General features: G+C 50.3%; 1 protein-coding gene across 1 annotated transcript in view; it reads right to left on the bottom strand.

The window, feature by feature from the left end:
- The window catches only part of LOC139049905 (very low-density lipoprotein receptor-like), a 64,863-nt gene extending 42,443 nt beyond the window's left edge, over positions 1–22,420 (bottom strand). The window contains exons 1-2 of the mRNA XM_070525782.1: positions 21,893–22,420; positions 107–220 (exon numbers count right to left, since the gene is read on the bottom strand). Coding sequence (XP_070381883.1) covers positions 107–220; positions 21,893–22,052 — 274 coding nt within the window. The 5' untranslated portion in view covers positions 22,053–22,420. The remainder of the gene's footprint in view (positions 1–106; positions 221–21,892) is intronic.
- Between the last annotated feature and the right edge of the window lie 340 nt (positions 22,421–22,760).

The following is a 22,760-nucleotide window of genomic DNA, read 5'->3' on the forward strand; positions in this document are numbered from 1 at the left end:
AAAAACTAACTAAATAAAAACGTCCGTGCACGGGGGCCCCAGAACGTGACAGCGGAAAGCAATCACTTCCACTGAAAGAGAAATGGTAAGTGAGCCAAGCACTGACCGCAGTTCTCTTCGTCTGAGCCGTCTCCGCAGTCGTCTTCGTCGTCGCATCGCCACGTCTTGGGGATGCATTTCTCGTGCTTGGCACACTTGAACTGACTCGTGGAGCACTGGTCTGCAATGAGGCAAAAACAAAAAAAAGAAGAGTAAGAAAGGAAAGGTCACAGAACTGAAGCAAAGGCAGTTTAGCTTGCAAACAGTGTGTTTTCTCTCTCCATCCTCTTCAATGCTACGGTATTAGATGCATTCATTACACTAGATAAATGTTTGGTTCACCAGTCTACATAAAAAAAAGTTCCGGCACTAGTCTACAAGCGCTGCATACGTTTTACAGAACATTTCTATATAGACTGCACAAAATTCTATACAAGGTGTAGATATCTATGCAAGGTCATAAGTTCAAGGACAGCATGCGGACTTAGCAGGTCATGCACAAAAAGAAAAAGAAAAGCAAGAAGTTAAATTGCACAAGAAGACATACGGCAGCTTCGCCATCCAAAGTAGGAAGTCTTATATACAGGGCCCGGCAACACTCCTTATCGCAACGAAGGCGTTCACAGGCGTTTAAATAACTGAACGCCGCACATCACATCTTCCTTTGAGTTCAACGAATCAGCGCTTGCTTTGCTTGCTCTTCTATCTGATGCCCGCGTCTTAACTTCCTCCCCAAGTTTACGCTTTCAACACAGCTTCGTCTGAGCTTAACCCTGACATCGATAACGTTATTGCGCCAACGCCGAACCAATCGGCGGCATCTGTCGACGCGAATTCACACGTTCGCCCCTGCACACGGGATTCCCACCCTAATCTACAGCAACCATCGACTTTACTCAGTGTTGTCTCGAGATTTGCCCAATCAAAACCATGTCCAGCCGTTTCCGGGGTCCCCGATTTCGTTCCTCAATCGCATAAACCCTGAATAGCCCAACTTCGAGAAATTCACTCCGAACTGAAACCTTCACGAGCTTACATTGCGAGTCCCGTTTTATCGCTTTAAACGTAACGGGGTACTCGTACAATTGCAACGGGCGTTGGATAAAGGAAAACCAAAATACTGCCTCGTAAGAAAGTAAGAAAATTAAATGAAAGGAGAAGCGTGCCTCAGACACAAAAAGCGGTGGCGTCGCGCGATCACGCCACTGAACAGCCGAGAAAAAAAAAATGTGCCCTGAAGCGATTGACCCAGCTACGCCGCGCTCTCATGGATACGCACATTGAAAAGAAAACGGAGAGAGAGAGAGAGAGAGAGAGAGAGGTTGTAATCAAGGTTATCCAAGTATGTCGGAAACGGAGATAAGGCCCGATATCTCTTTCTCCCATTTCGCTCGTCTCAAGGCCAATCAGCAGCACGAGGAGGTGGAACCGAAACGTCGCCTATCGACGGCTAAAATCGTATACGCACCCTTATCGCAGTCTCATCTCGAAGTATAACTGGAGGACGCGATCCGGGACTGAAGAGGACGCCCGAACGATAACGGCGCGGACGTCAAACAAACAGCCCTACCGTGCCAATCGCAACGGCACTAGATTGATAAGAAAAAAAAAAAAACTAAACGCCTTAAAGAGCGCAGCCAGCCTTGCATAGCTGTTAACCCCGGTGATCTAAAGCCTAATTGTTGTTTATCTTGGAGCAGAATGAGCTGAGCCATACGTGTATAGGGTCAGCAAAGCATCAAAACAAACTACAGCACCACCGATCTAGTTATGTCTCCTTCAGGAGCGTAGCGTATCGCCGATCAAAGCGAAGACAATATCGCCGGTCGCCTGACCTCCTATTCGTTTCCGTCGGTTATCCAGTGAATACCGCGGTTACTCACCGGTCACATTGTACTTAACCTCACTCTCGATGCTGCGAATCACGCGGCCTTTTTGAAACATTTTCTTTTTCTTTCTTTTTGCAGAACAGTACGTTGATACTAGATAACTGTACTATTACTTAGTGACGCGAAATCGGCTCTGCAGCTACTTAGAGTGGTAATGAAAGAAAGCTGTTGCAGAGCGTTGGCTCTTCAGAACGCTGAGCCTGATCTCTTAGCGGAAGAGAAAGGCCACCACATTACATTTCAGTGGGTTCCCAGTCACTGCGGTGTACAGGGCAACGAACTGGCCGATGCCGAACCGAAGAAGGAGCTCGAAGAACCAGGGCCACTGCTTGCGATTCCTCTTTCAAGAGCGGACGCCAACTGCCTTCTCTCGAGTGTCACACGAACAGAGACAAAAAAAAGCACTGGGACAATCCGGACAATCGCCACAGACGACTCCACAGATTGGACCCTACCATGAAATTTAGGCTGGCATCCGAAATTCAACGCAGCTGTGCCAGTTTTCTGCACAGACTTAGGCTGGGCGAGGCGTTTATACGTGTGGGTTACATGCTGACCTCATGTGACGCACCGAGTATACCGAGTCTCCAGAATGTGAGCTGTGCATTGTGAATGAGACTACGTAGGTCACGTGGTGTGACTTCCTTCGGTACGTGGAAGAACGTAAACAGCTGAGCAGTGACCTCACGCGCCCCGACAGACTCCACTATTGGCAGACGTTATTTTAGGCCCTCTGCCAGACGTTAAATCCAGTTTCAAGGCCATCCAGGCCTTGATTTTCTTTAAAAGTACGGACTTGGACTGTAGGCTTGGAGTAGCCCAAATTGCTTACTATATCTTACATATTAATCCGCTCATCATCGTCATCCATCGCGCGCCTCTCCCTTTTTCTTTTCCTCTTCCCCTTCCCCCAACGCAGAGTATAGCTGGCTAGAGGAATGTGCCTCGTGCCGACCTCTCTACATTTCGCACCATTAAACATTTCTATCTATCTCCCTGTCTCTCTGCCATGCTTTTATACGAATACTGCTATAATGAATCACCATAGTTCGCGATCAAAGCTGATCGGCGACGTAATACTAACATAGAATAATGGCTTTGCTTCACTGCCTGTTGGCTTCATATATGGCTGTTGGTGCGCCACTTTGTTCACAATTTCAGACTTCGAGAAAATGGCATACTTCTGCCTTCACAAATGCTATTCACTGTATAATTTGACTTAATCTTAGAGAAATTCAAAGATGTGCCCTTTCCTTTTCCAAAGGTCCCTACAACAAACTTGCGGCAGAAAGAATCTTAAATATAGACATCTGTGGTTTCTTATAGGTCACACAATTGACTCAGATGACGTAATATAAGTATGACATTTACATTAGCTTTATGAAACACACACACACACACACACACACTTTCACCTTATCTCGTCTCGGCTGGTCAATTAGCGCGTCATCAAGCAGCGTCGATATACACGCTCCGGGAAGCACGAACTCGCGCATCCTGCCCGCGTTTACACGGCGCACAGCGTCCGCGACGATATTGCGCACACGCACGCAACTAAGCGCGTTGTTGTATATCCTGCATTTACACACACACACACACGCACCGAGAGGGCAGCGCACTCGAGCGAGCGGAGGCGTAGTTTCGCAACCTCTCGGAGTAAAGAAAGAAAGAAAGGGGGAGAGGGGGGGCGGCGACTAAGAACAGACGCTAACTCATCCCCTAGCTCTGCGATGTTACAACGCACAGCAGCAGCACCGGCAAACGATGCGAAACGGATTGCGTTCCTTCGCAAGAAAGCAAGCCAGCGCGTACACGGTATACCGTCGCAACACTCGTCGCTCCAAGCTCGCGAGCGGTCACGCATTCCGTGCCACTCTGGCGGTCCCAACATCGTCGTTGCCAGAGGCTATAACGCTCCGATGTGTGTGCGTGTGTGCGCGTGTGTGTGTGTGCGTGTGTGTGTGTGTGTGTGTGTGTGTGTGTGTGTGTGTGTGTGTGTGTGTGTGTGTGTGTGTGTGTGTGTGTGTGTGTGCGTGTGTGTGTGCGCACGTGTGCGTGTGTGTGTGTGCGCGCGCGCGCTATGTTTCTTCTGGATCCAGTTCGAACATTGTCGATACCATGAGGAGGGGAGGGTGTCCAGTTTCTTCCGCCTTTACGAATGCCTCTGTTATACCTGCTGCTTCGCTGCTCGGATTATAGCTATATACGGTCACCGTTTGATATATTCCTGAGCACAGACACGTGGCTGCCTCTGCTGGCGTAAGCCGTGCTTCGCTTTCATTTTCCCCCTTCAACATCTAAAAACACACAGGCAGAGTTCTCACCGAATTTGCCCGTTCGTACCGGCCTGTTCAGTACAACTTCACCTCTTGTGGGTTATCCACCACACTGCCGCACATAATTTGGTGGTTAACGGACCGGGCGAAGCAGCAGCTTATCGTAGCATAGCATGACTCTCCAACGTGACGGGCACGACTTCTACATGAACAGCACCGAAAATTTTACACTAAAAATAAGTCATCCGCTGAGTACATATACGCTGCGCTACTGTCGTACATGCACCTATAGAGGCGAGCCTTGAACGGGAGGTTGTGGGCTCGATTCCCACGGGGGCACCCACTGGTTCTCAAATGGGCACAAGCATACCCCGGCCTGGCGTTCGGCTTTCTTCGCAGCGTTTCTAAATTGGGGAACGAGCCAGGCCGCACAATTTTCTATTACGTCGCGGGCGCGCGCGGTGTCCAATCAAGAGAGCGCGGACAGCCTGCGGACGACTAATTCAGCCGCACCCCGCGAAGCAGACTGAAAATTGAGCGGGACGCAACGGAATCAATCAGCAGACGAGGTGGCCATCGCGAACCGGATGCGTCTGCTATTCAGCCTGCCTGCCTGCGTGCCTGACTGCCTCAGGCGCGATCGGAGCAGACGACGCGGTCCACACAAATCGAAAACAGACGGACACGCACACAAGCCTCGCGCCGTCTGTTCGTGCGCGGCGCGCGCGGCAGCCATAACAGAGCCTATGTTTTAAACATAAGCGCACATAAACACGAGAGTACAAGAAGTGGCGCTATCGCGCCACCCGTGAGCACTGCCTGCTTTCTTGGTCGCTGGAGCGCGCAATTCGGGAAGCCAGAAAGAGGAACGACCGTACCGCAGGCTTCTTACGCCGTTCGCTCAAATCAAGATCAAGGTCACCTACCTGGCTAGGAGAATGAAGAGAGAGGGGAAAAGAAAGAAGCAAGCAAGGTACCGTTTTACGCGCTTGCGCTTAGCGCGAGCATTTTCGGCAGCACGCCGGTCTTCGATTCGACATGTGCAGGAGAGAAAAAAAAAAAAAACAGCTTCGGCAGACCATACGAGGCAGAGGGGAGAGGAGGACGACAGTGCAGAGGACACATTTCGGGAACGATCCGGAGCGTATACTGGCCAAAGTGGTTGCTCGTTTGCTCCGCTGTCCAATTTTCGATCGTCGCTTACCGGTTTGGTTCGGGCTGGTTTGGTTGGGTTCTCGTGGCTTATTCGGACACTCTGTCGGGCGGGTCGCCACGTCTGTTGAGCGAGTAGATACACGCGCACCGGCTTACTACGCGACAATGCGTGCAAAGCGACACACGACGGTATACGAAGGTGCCGGTATACAAACATTATGGACATAGTCGCCGTATAGTTTTGAGCAAGAAGCATCCAGGGTCGCGAAATGCGCGATTCGATAGCTACCGTACAGGAGATACAATTACACAGGCCAGACATAAGCACACCGAACCGGATTGCAGAAGTGCGTGTATGCCATGTTTAGCAGGTGCAGACGATTGCGCTATACTACCTTCTAACTATTTGTTCCTCGCCTGCTTTCGTGCTGAAAAAATAAAGAAAGGAAGAAATAAACTATAAAAAAGCTCTTCGTTTCTTCTTGCATGTTCGCTAAAAAACGCATTAGGTGCCAAACCACGGTTTGTTCCATCGCTAGAACGAAATATCCGATAAAAGCAAAGCACGAACACACCTAACAAGATGTGAATATGCGCACAAGCAAAAAGATTATACGTGATATTCTTTCTTGACGTTACCTGCACATTGACGGCGCTTATGCCAAGAAAAAAAAAATAACTACACTTTGACCGAATTCTCCAAACGGGCACGAAAGAGAACTTTCCTAAGCCAAAGTCACGGAGCAGTATACACTGATGTTCTTTCTGTCAGAGATATCTTTACAAAGCTATGCCAAAACTACGAACTGACTGGCACGCAACGCATGTACAAACTTGATGCTAGTCATTTTCTTTCTCTCTCTATACGCTTTTCAACATCGGCAGCCTAGTTTGGTTATCCTATCATTTTCGTATTACTACCACGGCCAAGTACGCCCGTGCCAATTCTGGTCGCGAACTTGCACACCGAAACAGAGCTCCATAGAAGAAGTAGATTTCTTTTTTTTCCCCCACGAGAGGGATCATCGGGCTACGTGAGAGCCAGCTCAAATATACCACGTGACACTCGGCCTTTCACGGTCACAGTCGCGCCACCGCTACAGGCCTACTACGCATACTACAGAAAAATTTTTCTCCGCTTCCGACTTATCTGCGCGAGACCAGGTGCCAAAACGTTACGGAGCTCCATTAAACTTCGCGAACAGGGTTAAACCCCGGCAGAGTTCGGTTCGAAATCGGTACTCAAATCGAGAATCGAGCTCGCGCTGGAAACGGGCCGAAAATCGAGCGGTCGCGCCACCTCCGCGTTTTTCTTCGACGCACGCCATGGCCGGCGGCGAAAAAAACAAACACGCCAGCAAATATCGCCGCGCCGAGATCTTGGCTAGCAGCAGCGCACAGCCGCAACCGAATGAACTATATACACGTACGCAGCACATCTACGCACCTACGCGTACTCCAGCCAGCGGCAAGGCGCCCGAGGAGCGTGAAGGAGTCGCCAACTCGAAGGCGCTAATCGCGGCCGCAGTCATGCGTGACGATGACAACGACGACGGAACGATTGATCGAGCTCCCGACCGGTGGAGCTGACACGCCGGAACCTTTGTTGGGTCTTGTCGGTATGCACGCTGATGAGACGAAAGTCGCTATTTGTCCTCTCAATTAGCCAATTATTTCTTTTTCCTCGTGTTCGTTCTCATAATAGAGCTCGTTTTTTTTTGTTTTTAATCTTTCTTTTTGGTCTTTGAAAGAAAAAGTATAGCGTCGGTTTCTTAACTGTATTAGGATAGCCACCACTTAGGTAGCGTATTTATTACTATCTCATTTCCCGTTATTAACCCAGAACACGAAACAATAAGGAAGGAGGGGGAGGGGGTGCGTGAGAGAGAGAGAGCTGGTGGTGACGTCATCTCAAATCCGCTCGAAACCAAAGCCCTCAGAGACGAAAATCACGTTTTTCAGTTTCGCACTAAATAACATGTCCTAGACAACACACTGCTCGCTTGCTTTTCAAGGGCTTACAGTTACCGAATAATTCGGCCTCGTGGCTTTAAAGCCGAGGACTGTTACGAACTTCCAACCGGTGCCACCAGTATTACGACATCCAACCGGTGCCGCCAGTGTTACGAACTTGCACCGCTGCACCACGAATACGGCTTTGTGGTCCCGTAGCGCTCGTCACCCGTTTCGTGACAGAGCGTTGGTAGCGAAGACTCCGAGCCTGGCGTCGATGAGAATAACAAAAGGGACTTTATACATTATATACAGGTTATCATACAGGACATGAACGGGTCGGCACTGGGGCCGAGTGCTCACAACAAACGCGACTGTTCTCGCACGACGACGTCCGGCGAAAACGCGTTACACATCTCACCCCAGTCGGGAGCGACACACTCTCCCGGTGGGGTCGGCAGATCCTGTTTTCGAGCGGCGTGTTGCTGCTTTTATAATCCCCGAGGCCCATTGTCACTCAAACGGCCCAATACAAAGTCAGCACACGACGGTCGTCCGAGGGGTCCAACCAGCGACCGCGCTGGCCACTCGGTTCAAAGTTCGCGCGCGCGGTGACCTCCAGGCAAGGGAGGTGCGGCGCCGGGCCGTCGGGCACACGCGGGCACGTCAAAACACGCTGCTCCGCCGAGGCTTCTCCCGCACGAAGGCGCAGCATCTTGACTTGTGAAGGGAGAATTATGGCGCTCGCAGGATAGATTCTGCATCTTGCAGATTCGGGATCCGGGCTTGTGGTAATGGCACAACAGCATCCCCGCCCTCAGATAAGGCGCCGGGAAGACGAGCTGCCTCCACGTGGCTCGGATGCCAGGCGCGCACGTTCGTCAGGCTCGTCCAAGTTCACGTCCAGTGTCGGGACGCCAGGTAACCTCACGTGCCCAGGTCCGACTCGCCAGGACAGGAGCTCTGCTCACCACGTCGTCGCCAAGGCACCTTGACCAGCTCCGCTCGGGTCGTTCCTAAGACCTTGCTTCTCGCCACTGGTCCCGCTTGGTCGTTCTGCAGCTTGCAAAACCGACCGGCAAAAGGCAACACCCAACACGAACAAGTGCCCTCTGTCTCCCGTCAAACACCAGACAAGGCCATAATTCAAATCAACCTAACTAAATTGTTTTCCCCTTTTTTTTCTCCCGCTGCAACAAGAGGCAGGTGTACGATCTAGCACACAAGGCTTAAACAATCAGTTTTCAAATCATCAACATAACAAAATAGAAACAATTAATAATCAGCAATAATAATGACAAATAGAATGGTCCCCTTGAAATCGCTTTGGACCGAAAACATACTACTGAGGAAGCAAATGAGGTCATTCATTTTTCCCGGCGATATTTTCGCGGAATCTGAAGCTGCTTATATTTGCGACCCTGCTTATCCGTGTAACGGCGGTACAATAAGCCAGGTTCCTTGCCAAATGAAACCCCCTTTTTTTCCACTCCCCGTTTGACGCTCTTCCTCAGATCGGCTAATGAACAATCTTCCTGTTGCTCGCGAATCAGACTTTTTCTTTCAACTGCAGCCTGCTCCTGCCGGCTGGCGGAAACCGGAGCGAGCGTGGAGCCCGCGTCGCCTAATTGCGGCGTCGCGTCTCTATCGCGGCTAGCACTGCACGCGTCACTCCCACTCACCTCCAGGACCCGCTCGCCTAGGCCAGCCTCCGAGCTCTGCCTCTCCCGTGACTGCTCGCCACTCAAGTTACCGTGATCGGTCCGTGTGCCGCACCGCCTTTCGCTCACCGACGCTAAGTCAAGTTCCCTCGACAGCGGGCGCGCTTTGGATCGCGTGGGGGCCATGTACGCCACGTCGGCAAAGAATGATTTGCCCTTATCCCTCAGCAGCTGCTCCGAGCTATTTGAGAAGAGGTAGGAAAATTGCTCCGGGAGGGCGGCTGACACAGCGGCTTCGGTGTTAAGTTTTCCAAACTCTCCTTCAATGATAACCGTTGCGATCGGTAAACAGACACTCTCCTTCTCGGCCACTTGCCGTATCCTAACGCACTCTCCCGTAAAATCACTCGAGGAGACGAAAGACGGGTGAACAACGTCCATAGTTGCTGCAGAGTCCCGCAGTGCTCGGCACTTCTTGCCGTTTACCTTAATTTCCTGCACATAGGGCTCCAATAGACGTACGTTTTTGTGAGTTTCCTGTATCGTTGCAAAAGCAATTCTCTCTGGGCAGCTTGCAGCGATGTGCCCTTGCTTTTTGCAATTGTAGCAGGTTAACGGTCTCCGTTTTTCAAAAGAACGCGTCATTTCGTTTCGCTGTTTCGGACCATCATCATCATTCTGAGATGCATTCTGTCCATCCCTTACAGTTTCTTTGGGAAGGGACTCGTCGTCCCGAAACTCGCGACGCGTGATTTCCTTCCGTTTGTCGGGCTTCCCGTAAAACCCATCTCTTCTATCTGCTTTTTCTATGCGCACTGCCTTGCTGTGCAAGCTGCGGCGTGTGTAATACTCTTCCGCTAACTCTGCTGCCTTGTTTAGCTTAACCTCCTTTAGCCTATCTTGCAGCCAGAGCCGGACATCCTCATCAATGCAACGGTAGAACTGCTCCAACGCGATGCATTCGACAATTTTGTCGCGGTCGTCGTAAACCTCTTCGCCCTTCAGCCATTCCACCAAGTCGGCTTTTAGACGAAACGCGAAGTCAACATTCGACTCCTTACCCTTTTTTTCGTACCGGAACCTCTGCCGGAAAGCTTCGGGCGACAATTTGTACTTCCGCAGTAGCGCTTCCTTCACATCACTGTAGCTCTCAAACGCCTCTTTCGATAAGCAAGTTATTACGTCTGATGCCTCCCCAGGAAGCAACGCTAACAGATTCTGTGCCCAGAGGGATCGCTCAATGCTATTCCGTTCGCACACGTGCTCAAATTTCACGAGGTATTTGGCCATATCCTCTCCGACGACAAAGGGTGGAAGTTGATCGCGTATTCTTGGAACGTTAGAAGTGAGACTAGGCGCTGGCGAGCTATTTCGAGTCTCCAACTCTTTCATTTTAAGCTCGTGCTCACGAATCTCTCTCCTTTCCTCCATGCAACGTTCCTTCTCCCTCTTTTCCTCCTGTTGCTGTTCTCTCCTTTCCTCCTCTTCGCGACGTTCATTGATATCCGCCCAGGCCTCAGCGGCCTCCTCAGCCGTTACGTCCCCAGTCCTCATGACCTCAAGGATCGCATTCTTTCTTTTGGTTGAGCCCAACTCAATGCCCAACTCCTCACAAATTTCGAGAAGTTCCTTCACCTTGTACTTCTCCATCGTTCACACTGTCCTCCTGCTGTTTACCCTTTTTGAATATACCTGCCGTACGCTACTATAACACTACTAGTAAGACATATGCAAGTATATCACACACTGCCCTGTTTACCCCCTCAGCATCCCCTGGTTTTCAAAACACTCTTACTAGGCTTGAAACACACAAGGTTATCACAATGCAACACCAAATCCTTCCCTAAGCTACTATCACCTGTGTCAGAGAAAGTCTGGTGTTTGAGGTAAACTTCAGGCACTCACCGCGCCGAGGTAGCTGATGCCGGTCAATCCCGTAGCTGCCATCCAGTGTTACGACATCCCACCGCTGCCACCAGTGTTATGAACTTCCAACCGGTGCCACCAGTATTACGACATCCAACCGGTGCCGCCAGTGTTACGAACTTGCACCGCTGCACCACGAATACGGCTTTGTGGTCCCGTAGCGCTCGTCACCCGTTTCGTGACAGAGCGTTGGTAGCGAAGACTCCGAGCCTGGCGTCGATGAGAATAACAAAAGGGACTTTATACATTATATACAGGTTATCATACAGGACATGAACGGGTCGGCACTGGGGCCGAGTGCTCACAACAAACGCGACTGTTCTCGCACGACGACGTCCGGCGAAAACGCGTTACACATCTCACCCCAGTCGGGAGCGACACACTCTCCCGGTGGGGTCGGCAGATCCTGTTTTCGAGCGGCGTGTTGCTGCTTTTATAATCCCCGAGGCCCATTGTCACTCAAACGGCCCAATACAAAGTCAGCACACGACGGTCGTCCGAGGGGTCCAACCAGCGACCGCGCTGGCCACTCGGTTCAAAGTTCGCGCGCGCGGTGACCTCCAGGCAAGGGAGGTGCGGCGCCGGGCCGTCGGGCACACGCGGGCACGTCAAAACACGCTGCTCCGCCGAGGCTTCTCCCGCACGAAGGCGCAGCATCTTGACTTGTGAAGGGAGAATTATGGCGCTCGCAGGATAGATTCTGCATCTTGCAGATTCGGGATCCGGGCTTGTGGTAATGGCACAACAGGACGTTGGGCGACCGCTCATTTTCGATTACACATGGTCATAAACGTCACGGCATCCGAGGGGTCTAGAAACGAGAGCCGTCACCGTTTTGGACGACTTCCTCAGCAAGAACGTGCATTCTCACTAACGAAGTGTCATATCTGCAGATATTTCATTTTTTATTCGCGCTCCATTAGTCGTTTTGTTTAGCATTCTTTCATATTCACTAGCAATTACTGCACACGTCTGCCTGTGCCAGGGGTGAAAAATGAGACGCGACATTACAAAACGTGAAGCCCCGTTTCTGCGCACCAAGGTCGTGGATTAAATGATCACTCCTGCCAAAACCTGGCCTGTCATGGAGAAATAATTAAGGACTATAGCATAGAAGAGGATGTGGTTTTACCCACATAACCGGATGTGGTTTTACCCGACCACGAGCAAAGGGAGACAGAAACACACAGACGACAATTCTGTATGGCGCTGTTCTGTTCCGACTTCCCCAGGTGGCTGCTACTTCGTGCGTATCGTCTCGGGTTGTCTCAAAGGCGCCGGCATTAAAAGAGTTCGACAGTGTCCACAATACTACCCCGGGCCACTGATAGCTCCGGCACGATGCCTAGGCGCGCCTTGGCGCAATCTGGACGCAACGAGGAAGATGAGATAACGTTGTACACCGTCGCCGATAACAGACCGGAGCGATCGAGCGTCCGCTGGCGGGAACCCAATCGATCGATCTTCCGGGCGACCGCCACGTATACCACCGCGCCACGATACGGCCAACAATCGTCGACGTCGACAGCCGCGCGATCGTTGAAGATATACCCGAAAGCCGTTTATTGACGTAGTAGTTTTGCGGAAACCCGCAAGGTGGAGAGAAACAAGAGAAATTGACATCGAAGCTGTCCACACTGCTGAAGCATTCTTTCAATGAAGACTCGCTTAACTCGTTCAACGACGCAAATTACGGCCACTCCCTTTATCCTTTATGAATTTCCCTCCGAAACCTCGGTGCCGCTACACGCCGGTGTCAAGTCACGTGTTTAGGGGTGCATAGTTTCTCATATTTGGGCCATTTTTGGTGCGGAGGAGGAACTTTCGAAACCCAGATAGGTCGATTTTCTGGTTTATTTAGGCCGCATTGTATAGTCCCTTGCCGATAGACTGTTCACAGCGCCCGTATTGAAGCCGACATAAAATACACGATGCCGCGGTAAGTTCGACTCTAAGCCTCACTGGCTGGAATCTAGCGTGCCAAGACCTCATCAGCAGCTTGCTTAGTGCGGCATCGCAAGTCCCCCCCCTCCCCCCCCCCCCACGCGCGCTCTTTTTCTCTAGCTCACATTCGACTCCTTCGCCATACGAGTGGCCACTTAGCTATAGCAAAAAAAACGCAAATGACTCACGCAACCTAACACGACGTTCTATTCGTCACTAACTTATCTTTCAGAAGTTATCTTTCAGAAGCAAGAATATCGCGCTATCGGTAAAGTAAAGGAAACGCGTTTAATCTCGGCAAGCCTCAAGAGTCGGCGTTCGCAAATTGGCCAGCCCACTCGCTACGCTTGTACGTACAACGACGTTATCGCACGAGCGACACAGCCATCCGGGTCAGTTAACTTTGCGTTCAGCGAAATCGGAGACGTCATTAGCGACACACACACACACGATACAGCTTATCTTCCGCTGCGCGCAACTGTTTTGGCGGAGGAATAACCGGCGCATCCTGGGTACACGAAGCGCCGATGAAAAGAACAAGCGCATGCAGTCATCGCAAATCGGCCCGTCGCGTGCGGGTATCGCATCAACGTCGATGCACATAGTCGGCGCAGGTTAATATAACCGGGCACGCTACCTATATACGGCCCGCGTGCTCGGCTGATCCTAAATTGTCACGTGGTCTTCTGCGGGAAATACGGTCGCACCAGCGCCCCCAGCTATCCCTCCTCCCCTTTGGGTACGTTAAACGTACCCTGGTGGCCGAAACATGATTTAAATTCAGGGGTTTTACGTGCCAAAACCACGATTTGATTATGAGGTACGCCGTAGTTGGCGACTTCGGGTTAATTTTGACCACCAGGGCATAATTAATGCGGGGTTACCCCCCAAATGCCTCACAAATTGTGGTTTTGATGCGTAAAACCCCCGAATTCAAGCTCTATCTCTCTCTCTCTCTCCCGCCTCCTGAAAATTCTGTCCTGCGTATCAAAAACGCTACTGTAGGCTATGCGTTATGTTACCCGCGCTTCTCATACCTCAAAAATTTTTACGTATCCAAACAGTAGCATGTATGATACGTTGGACATTAAAGGACTAATACGGATTCGTTCCTTTGGTTTGTCTATGAGAGAGAAAGAAAAGAGGAAATGCAGGGGGAGGGGGGGGGGGCGCCCGTCAACCAGACGAGCGCCCGGTTTGCTGCCCTACAGTGGGGGAAAAAGAAAAAAGGAACAGAAAGAGGAAAAGAGGGAGAACTACGCGCACACAGCAGGACGCACCAGGGCTACAATCGGTCACCGAGGCACCCCTCTCGCTCAGAAACTGCAGTGGGACACGACACGAAGCGCCCCTAAAGAATGCATAGGTGGCGTCCAAATCGACGCCCCAGTTACACTGTACCTAGAGTTACTGTATGTGCTACCGCAGGTAGCAGAGTTGCGCGTCTGTTTTATCACGCCGCTAGCGCCTCTATTGGCGGAACGTCATCACGTGGTAGCCAAGCAACCGTGCATTGCGGAGAAGCAGATGTTCGGGCCAATTTTTGTATTTCCCGACGCCGCCGCTGCAGCGAACTGGATTGACACAAGTTATCGCCAGTCGAATTCAAATCCAATCCGGCCGATCTTGCCGTTCGCTGTCCACGTGCGTGCTAGCTGCGTAGCAACAACGCAACGTGCGCAGCGCATCCCACGTTTGTTTCGTCGCCCTGCCTCGTGACACCTTACTGCAGTAATTGTTTTTCTTCCTTTGTAAAACTAGTGAAGGGTGTTCAGGTAAAGACACCTGAACAAACAAATTTTCAGTCAACTGCCTATTGCGTCAAGTGTGTAGATGAAATTGATTGACTAACAGCTACGTGCTTTTTGGGCTGTGCTAAAAAATTCACAGCTGGAATATTAAAAGCTACTGCAAGTCTGGATTGTTCTTTAAATAATGGAAGCACGTAGAGTTATATAGAATATTTAGCTGGAATTACCACTTGTCTGCATGTGATGCACCACACTGCTTTCACAGAAGTGTCGTAAAAAAGCCAGCTCACATTTTCATGATTATGCACTGCTTGGGTTGTTTCTGAAAATGAAAGAGGTTACTACTAAGTAAAGTTGTTTAAGCTACTACAGCTTATGTGAACCAGGATGCAAGAGGAATGAATGACGTCATTTAACATACGGTAAGGGCCTAACTGTGTTTTGAATTATTCCCTATAATGTAGCTATGTCAATCCTGTGAGAAAAACTTTCGCTACACTCCCACAGAAGGCTACTTTTGGAATCCCTGCAGTAAAAAGGCACATAATGAAATCACACTTGCAGGTGTAGCTGATATCCATTGCTTGCGGTAGATGGATATGTTCCTACACAAGATCCAATGGGGTACCAGAGTCGAAATAGCAATGGTTGGTCATTGATTCACCAGTAATGTTTTAGACTGGCTACATGTTGAGAGCTATGGCACATAAGCAAGTATGAGCCTCATTATATTTAGTACAGTTCTTTTTGTAAAAGAGCAGCACTTGATAAAGCTCGCTATATCAAAATATTTGCACGCGCATATACTAGTGTTTGTTTGTTTTCTCTGGAATTCGCATTGTGATTTTATTGCCAAAAAAAAAAAGGGTAGTTTCGGCTCGGTACTTTTTGTTACTGTTTACATGCTAAAAGAGCACTGCACTGCTCTTAGTAGCGTATTTATCTCTGTTGAAACAAAACCTGAGTGTCAAGCAGTATTCAAGCGAAGGAACGTTATTAAAGTATCTGATTGTTTATCTCAATTACTAAAGTTTGTCCAGTTTTTAATACGCTATGTTATTTCGAACCTTATACTACCTTGTGAAGTAGCTTTCTCGCACGAAAATTTTGTAGGATTTCCGGAATCTATAAAATAACATCACCATATTCCCTAAGTTTATTCGGTGCGATCTAATCGTTACCGTCGCGGTTCTAGAATGCTGCATCTGATCGGCGTATATAGAATACACAATCTATTCTAGATACGCGAGTGCCGATACGTTATTAGGGCGGAGAAAGTGCACAAGTGAATGCAACTCCAAAAAAAAAACTAATATACGTGCTGCATCTTACGCCGCGCGCTAAAAAAGGGCAGCGCCTTTTTCTTCACAATCCAATCCGCTCACCTGTTTCGATGCGCTTTGTTTGCGATTAGGCGGAAAAGCGGTGCACAAGCGATGCAAAAGCGCCCACGGTCGATCGACGATACGCTAGGCATGTCGCCTGCAAAAACGGAGTGCGGCTTCGCTGCATAGACTTGGTTGCTTCTCAGGCAAGATGGCGGACCTACGCGCAACTCTGCTACCTACGGTAGCATATACAGTAACTCTAACTGTACCCCAGTGGTAGCGCCCTCTGGATAAACAGGCGCAGGTCTCGGAGGCTGTGCTTTCGCTAACGGCATGCGGCGCAAGCAATTGCGGGAGCCGAAAACACGTCACACAGCGGAGGTCGCGGTTTGGACGTGGACCACCTACAATGTGCAACGACAAGAGTGGAAAATCATTTCCATAAACGTGCCTCAACTGAGAGTAACTTGAACGCGCGATTCAAAAGAGAGCGAGAGAGAACTGCATCTCGGTCCCAGCCTGCAGAACTGGCAGACGACACGGCACCGTACCGGATTGTCAAGTGCACGCTAAGCAACAGGCTCAGGAGGGTCACGCAATGGGATTAGCGCTGGGAAAGCATCACCAGTGCAACTGCTTTCAACTCGAACATATCTTGCGATACATTCACTCGCCCATCGAGCAGAAAGATTCGTAAGGCATGAGCGAAACGTTTTCGAAAGCGCACGAACCCAGGAAACCGGCATTTCTATGAAAGGAACGCCAAATATATCAGCGCTAAATCATTCTAGAACCGAGAAAATAATCTTTCAAATTATGTAATAGTTAATTTCGAGCCAATAGATTGGTTGCTGGAAGAGAAAAACTAAAGTCAAGATTCCATTTTTTCAATTTTGGATCCGATAATCCCCCAGCGCCTGTGTACGTCAGCGTGACGTAGGGATTTTGGGGCCGTTATAAGAACCGGTAAGAAGTTCTTCAGACTTCTTAAGTTCGGTCTTTCGCCCCTTTAGAGTACAATGCGGACCAGCTTAACCGATAAACAAAATTTAGCTAGGCCCCAGTAAGCGCCGTCTAATTACATGACAGCACGGAGACCTGGTACTGCCACAGGTCTTTCATTGCTGCTTATTTTCTGGCATAGCACGCCTCTTCTCCCGGTAAGAGTGACTTTTGGGGGGTATTTAGGAGAGTGATTTACTAATACAACTCAAATATGCTTTGTTCTCTTTAGTGTCTCTTATAAAAAACCTTTACTATTAGCGTCTTCAACCACAAATGACACCGACTACAAAACTACAAAAAGATAAAACGAGTCCAGGAAAGGCGTCCATTACACGACCTTTAAAGACAGTCAGCATCATCATCGTCAGCCTGGCTAGGCCCACAGCAGGGCAAAGCCCTCTCCCATACTTCTCCAACTACCCCGGTCATGTGCTAATTGTGGCCATGTTGTCCCTGCAAACTTCTTAATGTCATCCGCCCACCCTGACTTTCTGCCGCCCTCTGCTACGCTTCCCCTCTCTTGGAATCCAGTCCGTAACCCTTAATGATCGTCGGTTATCTTCCCTCCTCATTACATGCCCTGCTCATGCCCATTTCTTTTTCATGATTTCAACTAAATGTCATTAACTCGCGTTTGTTCCCTCCCCCAATCTGCTCTCTTATCCCCCCTTAACGTTACACCCATCATTCTTCTTTCCATAGCTCGCTGCGTCGTCTTCAATTTAAGTAGAACCCTTTGCGTAAGCCTCCAGGTTTCTGCCCCATACGTGAGTACTGGTAAGACACAGCTCTATATCTGCCTGAAATGACAGTAGAACTTATTTTAAAAAAAACATACGTAATAACACCGATATTCAATAATACTATAAGTATATGAGATGCTACAGTAACAACTCGTATGTTCCCAGACACCATATGGGATTTTTGGATATGGCATTTCTTGAGCACATATTTTTTAAATCGAATTAGGCTACAATGGAGGCTCTAAAGAAAAACAAGTAACCGTTTGCAATTTAATGAGGCATTCAAGGCATAATTAAACAGTTTTTTAATGAGCACCAGCAGCGTCAGAGACGAGAAACCGCGCGATGATCGCCAACGGGATTGTTTAATTAAATTTCAGAATGGAAGGCGGACAGATCTACACTCGCAACATGTGGTCCTCTGTAATTGTTTCAGTGCAGTTAATTAGGAATTTTTAATAATACGATGTTATTATTTGGCAAATGATTGTCGTCTTCGGTGCACTGTCCTCATTCAAAGCAATAATTAAGATCTGCCCTGGATCCAACACGCATGCGGCGAGTAATCATCATACGCATTTACGTCCACTTCAGGTAGAAGGACCTCTCCCAGAGATCTCCAATTATCCGTCGTGCGTTAGCTGACGGCAACCCATACATGCCAGTAAAGTTCCCAATTATATCGCACCGCCTTATTCTCTGCCGTCTTGCGCGCGCTTCTTGGCACCCTTGCGGCACTTCTTGGCACCCAGAAACTGCAAATGCAGCCCCCGAGATGGCAACGGTGCACCTTCTGGTGCCGATCTCGGAGGTGACGTCACGCTCTAACAATCCACGGGCCGTCTGCCCAACTCCTACTTCTTCAGCTTTCGGCACTTACAAAGGCCAACTCGTTTCGCAGCCAGCGGAACGGGAGATGCGCCCATGTATCACTCTCGTGGAATAACGGAATCTATTAAACTCATTTTGCGTCTCTGTTCCACGGTAGGCCGCCGAGCGTGAGTCTCTCCGGACAGCATTGAAATGGCTGAACTCCAGATCATTCTTAGAAATGAACATCCTAGGTCAATGGCCGTGCACGTCGATGACACAGAAGGCCACAAAACCGATACCGCAGTACCTCAAGTCGAGAGGTATTGGCCACCGTCTATGGAGACTCGGTGAGCTCCTTCAAACGTGCGCGAAATTTGCGCGTCTGCCTTCTCGTCCCTATATCCCTACTCCCTCCGTGCAGAGTTCCAAACGTGTCTGGTTAACCTTCCTGCCTTTCCCCTCTTTCGCTTCTCTCTCTCCTCTTTGGGGAAAGCTTGCGCTCCGAGACGATGATTGCGCTGGAGTTATCGACGGTCCTAAGATAGACGCTTTACTCATTTTTGACGTCACGCCAACCTCTCTCTGTGTACTCCGCTTCAACGCTAACGTCACCTGAGAACTTCCTCATTCTGCCTACTCGGAAGGGGGCGATAGCGATGTTGTATATTTGTCGACGATTGCGACACGGCAGACGGTTTCCCGCACTCACGTCTCCGATAACCGGCGAGGGAGAATAATCGCACTCCAGACGGGGCGCTAATTTCGTCATACCGATAGCGAGCCCTCTCTTGCGACATCCAGACAACCACTTGCTGGGCGTCGTGTGCTCCATTTGGCAGGCGTATTTATGGAACTACGTCGTTACACGCGACAGCACAATCGCGCGCGGCTTTCAGGTGCACGCAGAATAAGGATAGGGCTGCGATCGATCTTCAAAGACAAGACGGCACAATGGTTAATCCTTTAGGCATTATGTGCGCGCGAGATACGCACGAATGACGCAGCGGCCTTCTACCGAACCGACACGTCGTTCGCCCTAACAGACGACACGTGGGACCTAGGGTCGTCTGCACGTGGTTGACAACTTTTTCGTGCGCGGCATGACCACGTGGTACAACATGCGCATTAAAGATAGCGCCATTAAACGCGCGTCTCAAATTATTAGGTCGCTAAGTAAACGCGATTATTAGCTTTCGAAAATGCCGGTTTTCCCGCAAGCGTCGACGAAGGTGTTTTACAGACTAACGGGAGACAGACCAGCCGACGCATGCACGTGTCGTCTGGATGTGGGCTAATTTCCTCTGCTGAGTGACTTCACGGCACACCTCTAAGAATAACGATGGAAATGAATCATTTCGCAATGAAATACACGTCATCGAAATTCCGGGCGGTCCATCAGAAAGGACCTTTCATCTGGTTGCAACAAACGTACCACCCAAACTCGCGTGCCAAAGTCGATCGTGCCAGCCATAGAGTTTCTCACTACATTACCTAGAGGGAAATCTGGCGCTGCTGCGCTGTGGTATGCGTGGGAATGCCGGTATATTGTGGATTCGGATTGGCATCGTTCTCGTAGAGACAGGACACCTTGAAGACGCGCTTGGCAAGTACCGTTCCGTCAGCACGTGAAAAGCTGTTTTAGCTTTATTATTACGCGAAAACATGTTTTGTTTAACTATGAGAACTTGTTATTGTGTGTACGACTACATGTTACGTAAAAAGTATCAGCGGGCCGCTAAAGTTGGAGGACAGACGGCAAGGTTCGCGCTCGCTTTGAAACAGTTGGTCGTCTGTTCTTGCTTTTCTTCGCTTGGTCATGCATCGTGGGTGAGTAAACATGTAATATGCGTGAATGGAAACATTTTATGAAGATTTTACTTTGAGAACGCGTTATTTGCGTAGCCATATCCACGTTTTAGACGAAGCCTCTTACAACACCAGCCAACACGAGCCTCGCAGACACATATACCGTCATTCCCATGACGGCACGGTGCCCCCTTAAGAAACTCCCATAGACGGTGGCGCCAGATTACCCTCTAGGTGTTATAGTGAGAAACTCTATGGTGCCAGCGGACGAATACGTCTGCGTAGCAAAGGAGGCTATGGCGTCGCCTACACGCGTCGTCTGCACGCCATCCCATCTGGAATAGCGATTGGCGAGTGATCATTTCGTAATAAAGCTTGATTCGTTCACGTTCTTTAAAAGCAAGCATGTTGAATTGTTTATAGAGCAAGGCCTCCTGCTTTTCAACAAGCGTGGCGGGCCATATGCACGTGTACCGGGAAGACGTAGCGGGAGGGAAAATCGCTTCGACAGCAGACGGCAATCGAAAGCAATGAAAAACACACAAGACGCGCGTCTGCATCGACTATACGTGCCGGGAGCACAGGAGCGGCCGGCGGCAAGATTACCCGAACGAGAAGCGATACAAAATGTATGCATAAATAAAAAGCGCCTAGACAAGAGTGAAGACGAAGATGAGAAAGAGAGAAAGCTCGCCATCGGGAAAGAGATGCGCCAGAAAAAAGCCGCGGGACTACGCCGCTTGTACGATGGGCAAAGCCGGCGCTGTAGGAAAGGCGGCCGCCGCGTTTCAATGACCCCGCGTGGCTAACACTCGCCCGGTCTCGAGGATGAATTAAACTGTTGCGCGGTTTTCGGCAAGCGGCGCGTTTGTTGATGTAGTCGAGTTTCAGTTCAGGACTCTTGATAAGTTTGGACCAACATCTACATTCGAAAACCGGTCGAGTTAAGTATAACGTAGAAAAAAAAATATTTATATATACCGTTTGTTCTCGGCACATATCCAGACTCGCACTATCCGCGCAACACTTTCAAAATCAGTAATTGCACTGAATCCAGATAACAGCCCGTCAAAGTAAAGGACGTCGGAGCCACGCGCGCGCCTAATTTCAAAAAGAAACGAGCACATTCCAGGGGAGCAGGCAAGGCCTAAAGGGCTCTTAGACTTGCGGAGAGGGGGTTGGCGGGCCGGCGGCTTTCTTGCTTCCGCAGTTCGTGCCGGTGGCAGCCGGCACGAACTGCGACGTCCGTCCAGCGACGTGGCCTAAAGAGAACCGTAACAAACGCGGCTTTTTCACGCAGTTAAGCCGGCACTCTAACCGCGAGACGACCAGCGCGGTCTCGAAAGTTCGAGAACGAACCGAGACGAACGGCGCAGTTTTGCCGGCGCCGGCCACGCCGGTGTTTAGAATGTATGGAGCGCGCCGATACCCCCCTCCCCCCCTACCCGTAGTGCCACGCCTGCAAAAGGGCCGACACCGCGCGAGCGGCGCAGCCGCCGATATTTTTTCCTCATTTCTTTCTCCACGTCGTCGCTCACGCCACCTCACTTTCGCATTCACGCCGAGCGCGATGATGATGATGATGCAGAGCCGATATACTCACTGGACGCATCCACTGTCCGCACGCCGCAACACGCGACGGTGATGAGAACGATGGCGAAGACGACCACCAAAGACGACGTTGACCGCAGGGGCGCGGAGAAGATGCTCCACCGCAAGGCACCCATGCTACTCGGAGACGCCGCACCGCGTTCACCGGCCATCCAAAGGAGTGTGTGGTAGGCGCGCACTTGGCTTCTTCCAAAACACAAAACCCCCCGACGACGAAAACACCGAAAGGATAACACAGTCAAGGTGTCGCGCTGCCGCACACGGGTTCGAGGAACAGGCAAAGGCAGGACGGACGGCCCAAGGAGGGTGTGTATTTAAAAAAAAAAAGCGTGCCGGAGCAGAGAGCTCACGCCGCCCGCATGCGACTGTCTGAACGCGTATGAGACTTTCGGCGGGGGGTATGCTCGCCGAATCGTACGATGTTGGGAGAGGCGCTGCCGGGCTGCTGCTACGAGCGGGGTCCACCCCCCTCGCCTCGTCCTCTCTCTCTTTCGCACACAACCTTTCCAGCGCTGCTCTGCCTTGATGATTGCCGACGGGACTCTTTTTCCTCATAGTTTCATTTTTTCGCCGCACCGCCTTCCCCAAAGCGTGACGTTTTGGTCGAAGAGGACGCGGGTGACGTTCACACGGTGTGTCCGTGACGTAGCAGCTCCCAGCCAATGGAGGCACTACTGGCGCATCACGCCACCGCATGCGCACTTTTCGTTCTTGTTTGGCTCGCGCGCGGCTTCGATTCGTTTGTTGTTCGCGTGCGTCCATGCGAGCGCTTTTCGGCAGTGGCGGTCTCATGCGGCGAGTCTTTCGAACCAGTCCGGGGAGAACCGTTTGAGAAGAAATGCGGTGGCAAGGGCATACGG

Source organism: Dermacentor albipictus, chromosome 9 (genome assembly GCF_038994185.2).
Source record: "Dermacentor albipictus isolate Rhodes 1998 colony chromosome 9, USDA_Dalb.pri_finalv2, whole genome shotgun sequence".
Lineage (NCBI taxonomy): Eukaryota > Metazoa > Arthropoda > Arachnida > Ixodida > Ixodidae > Dermacentor > Dermacentor albipictus.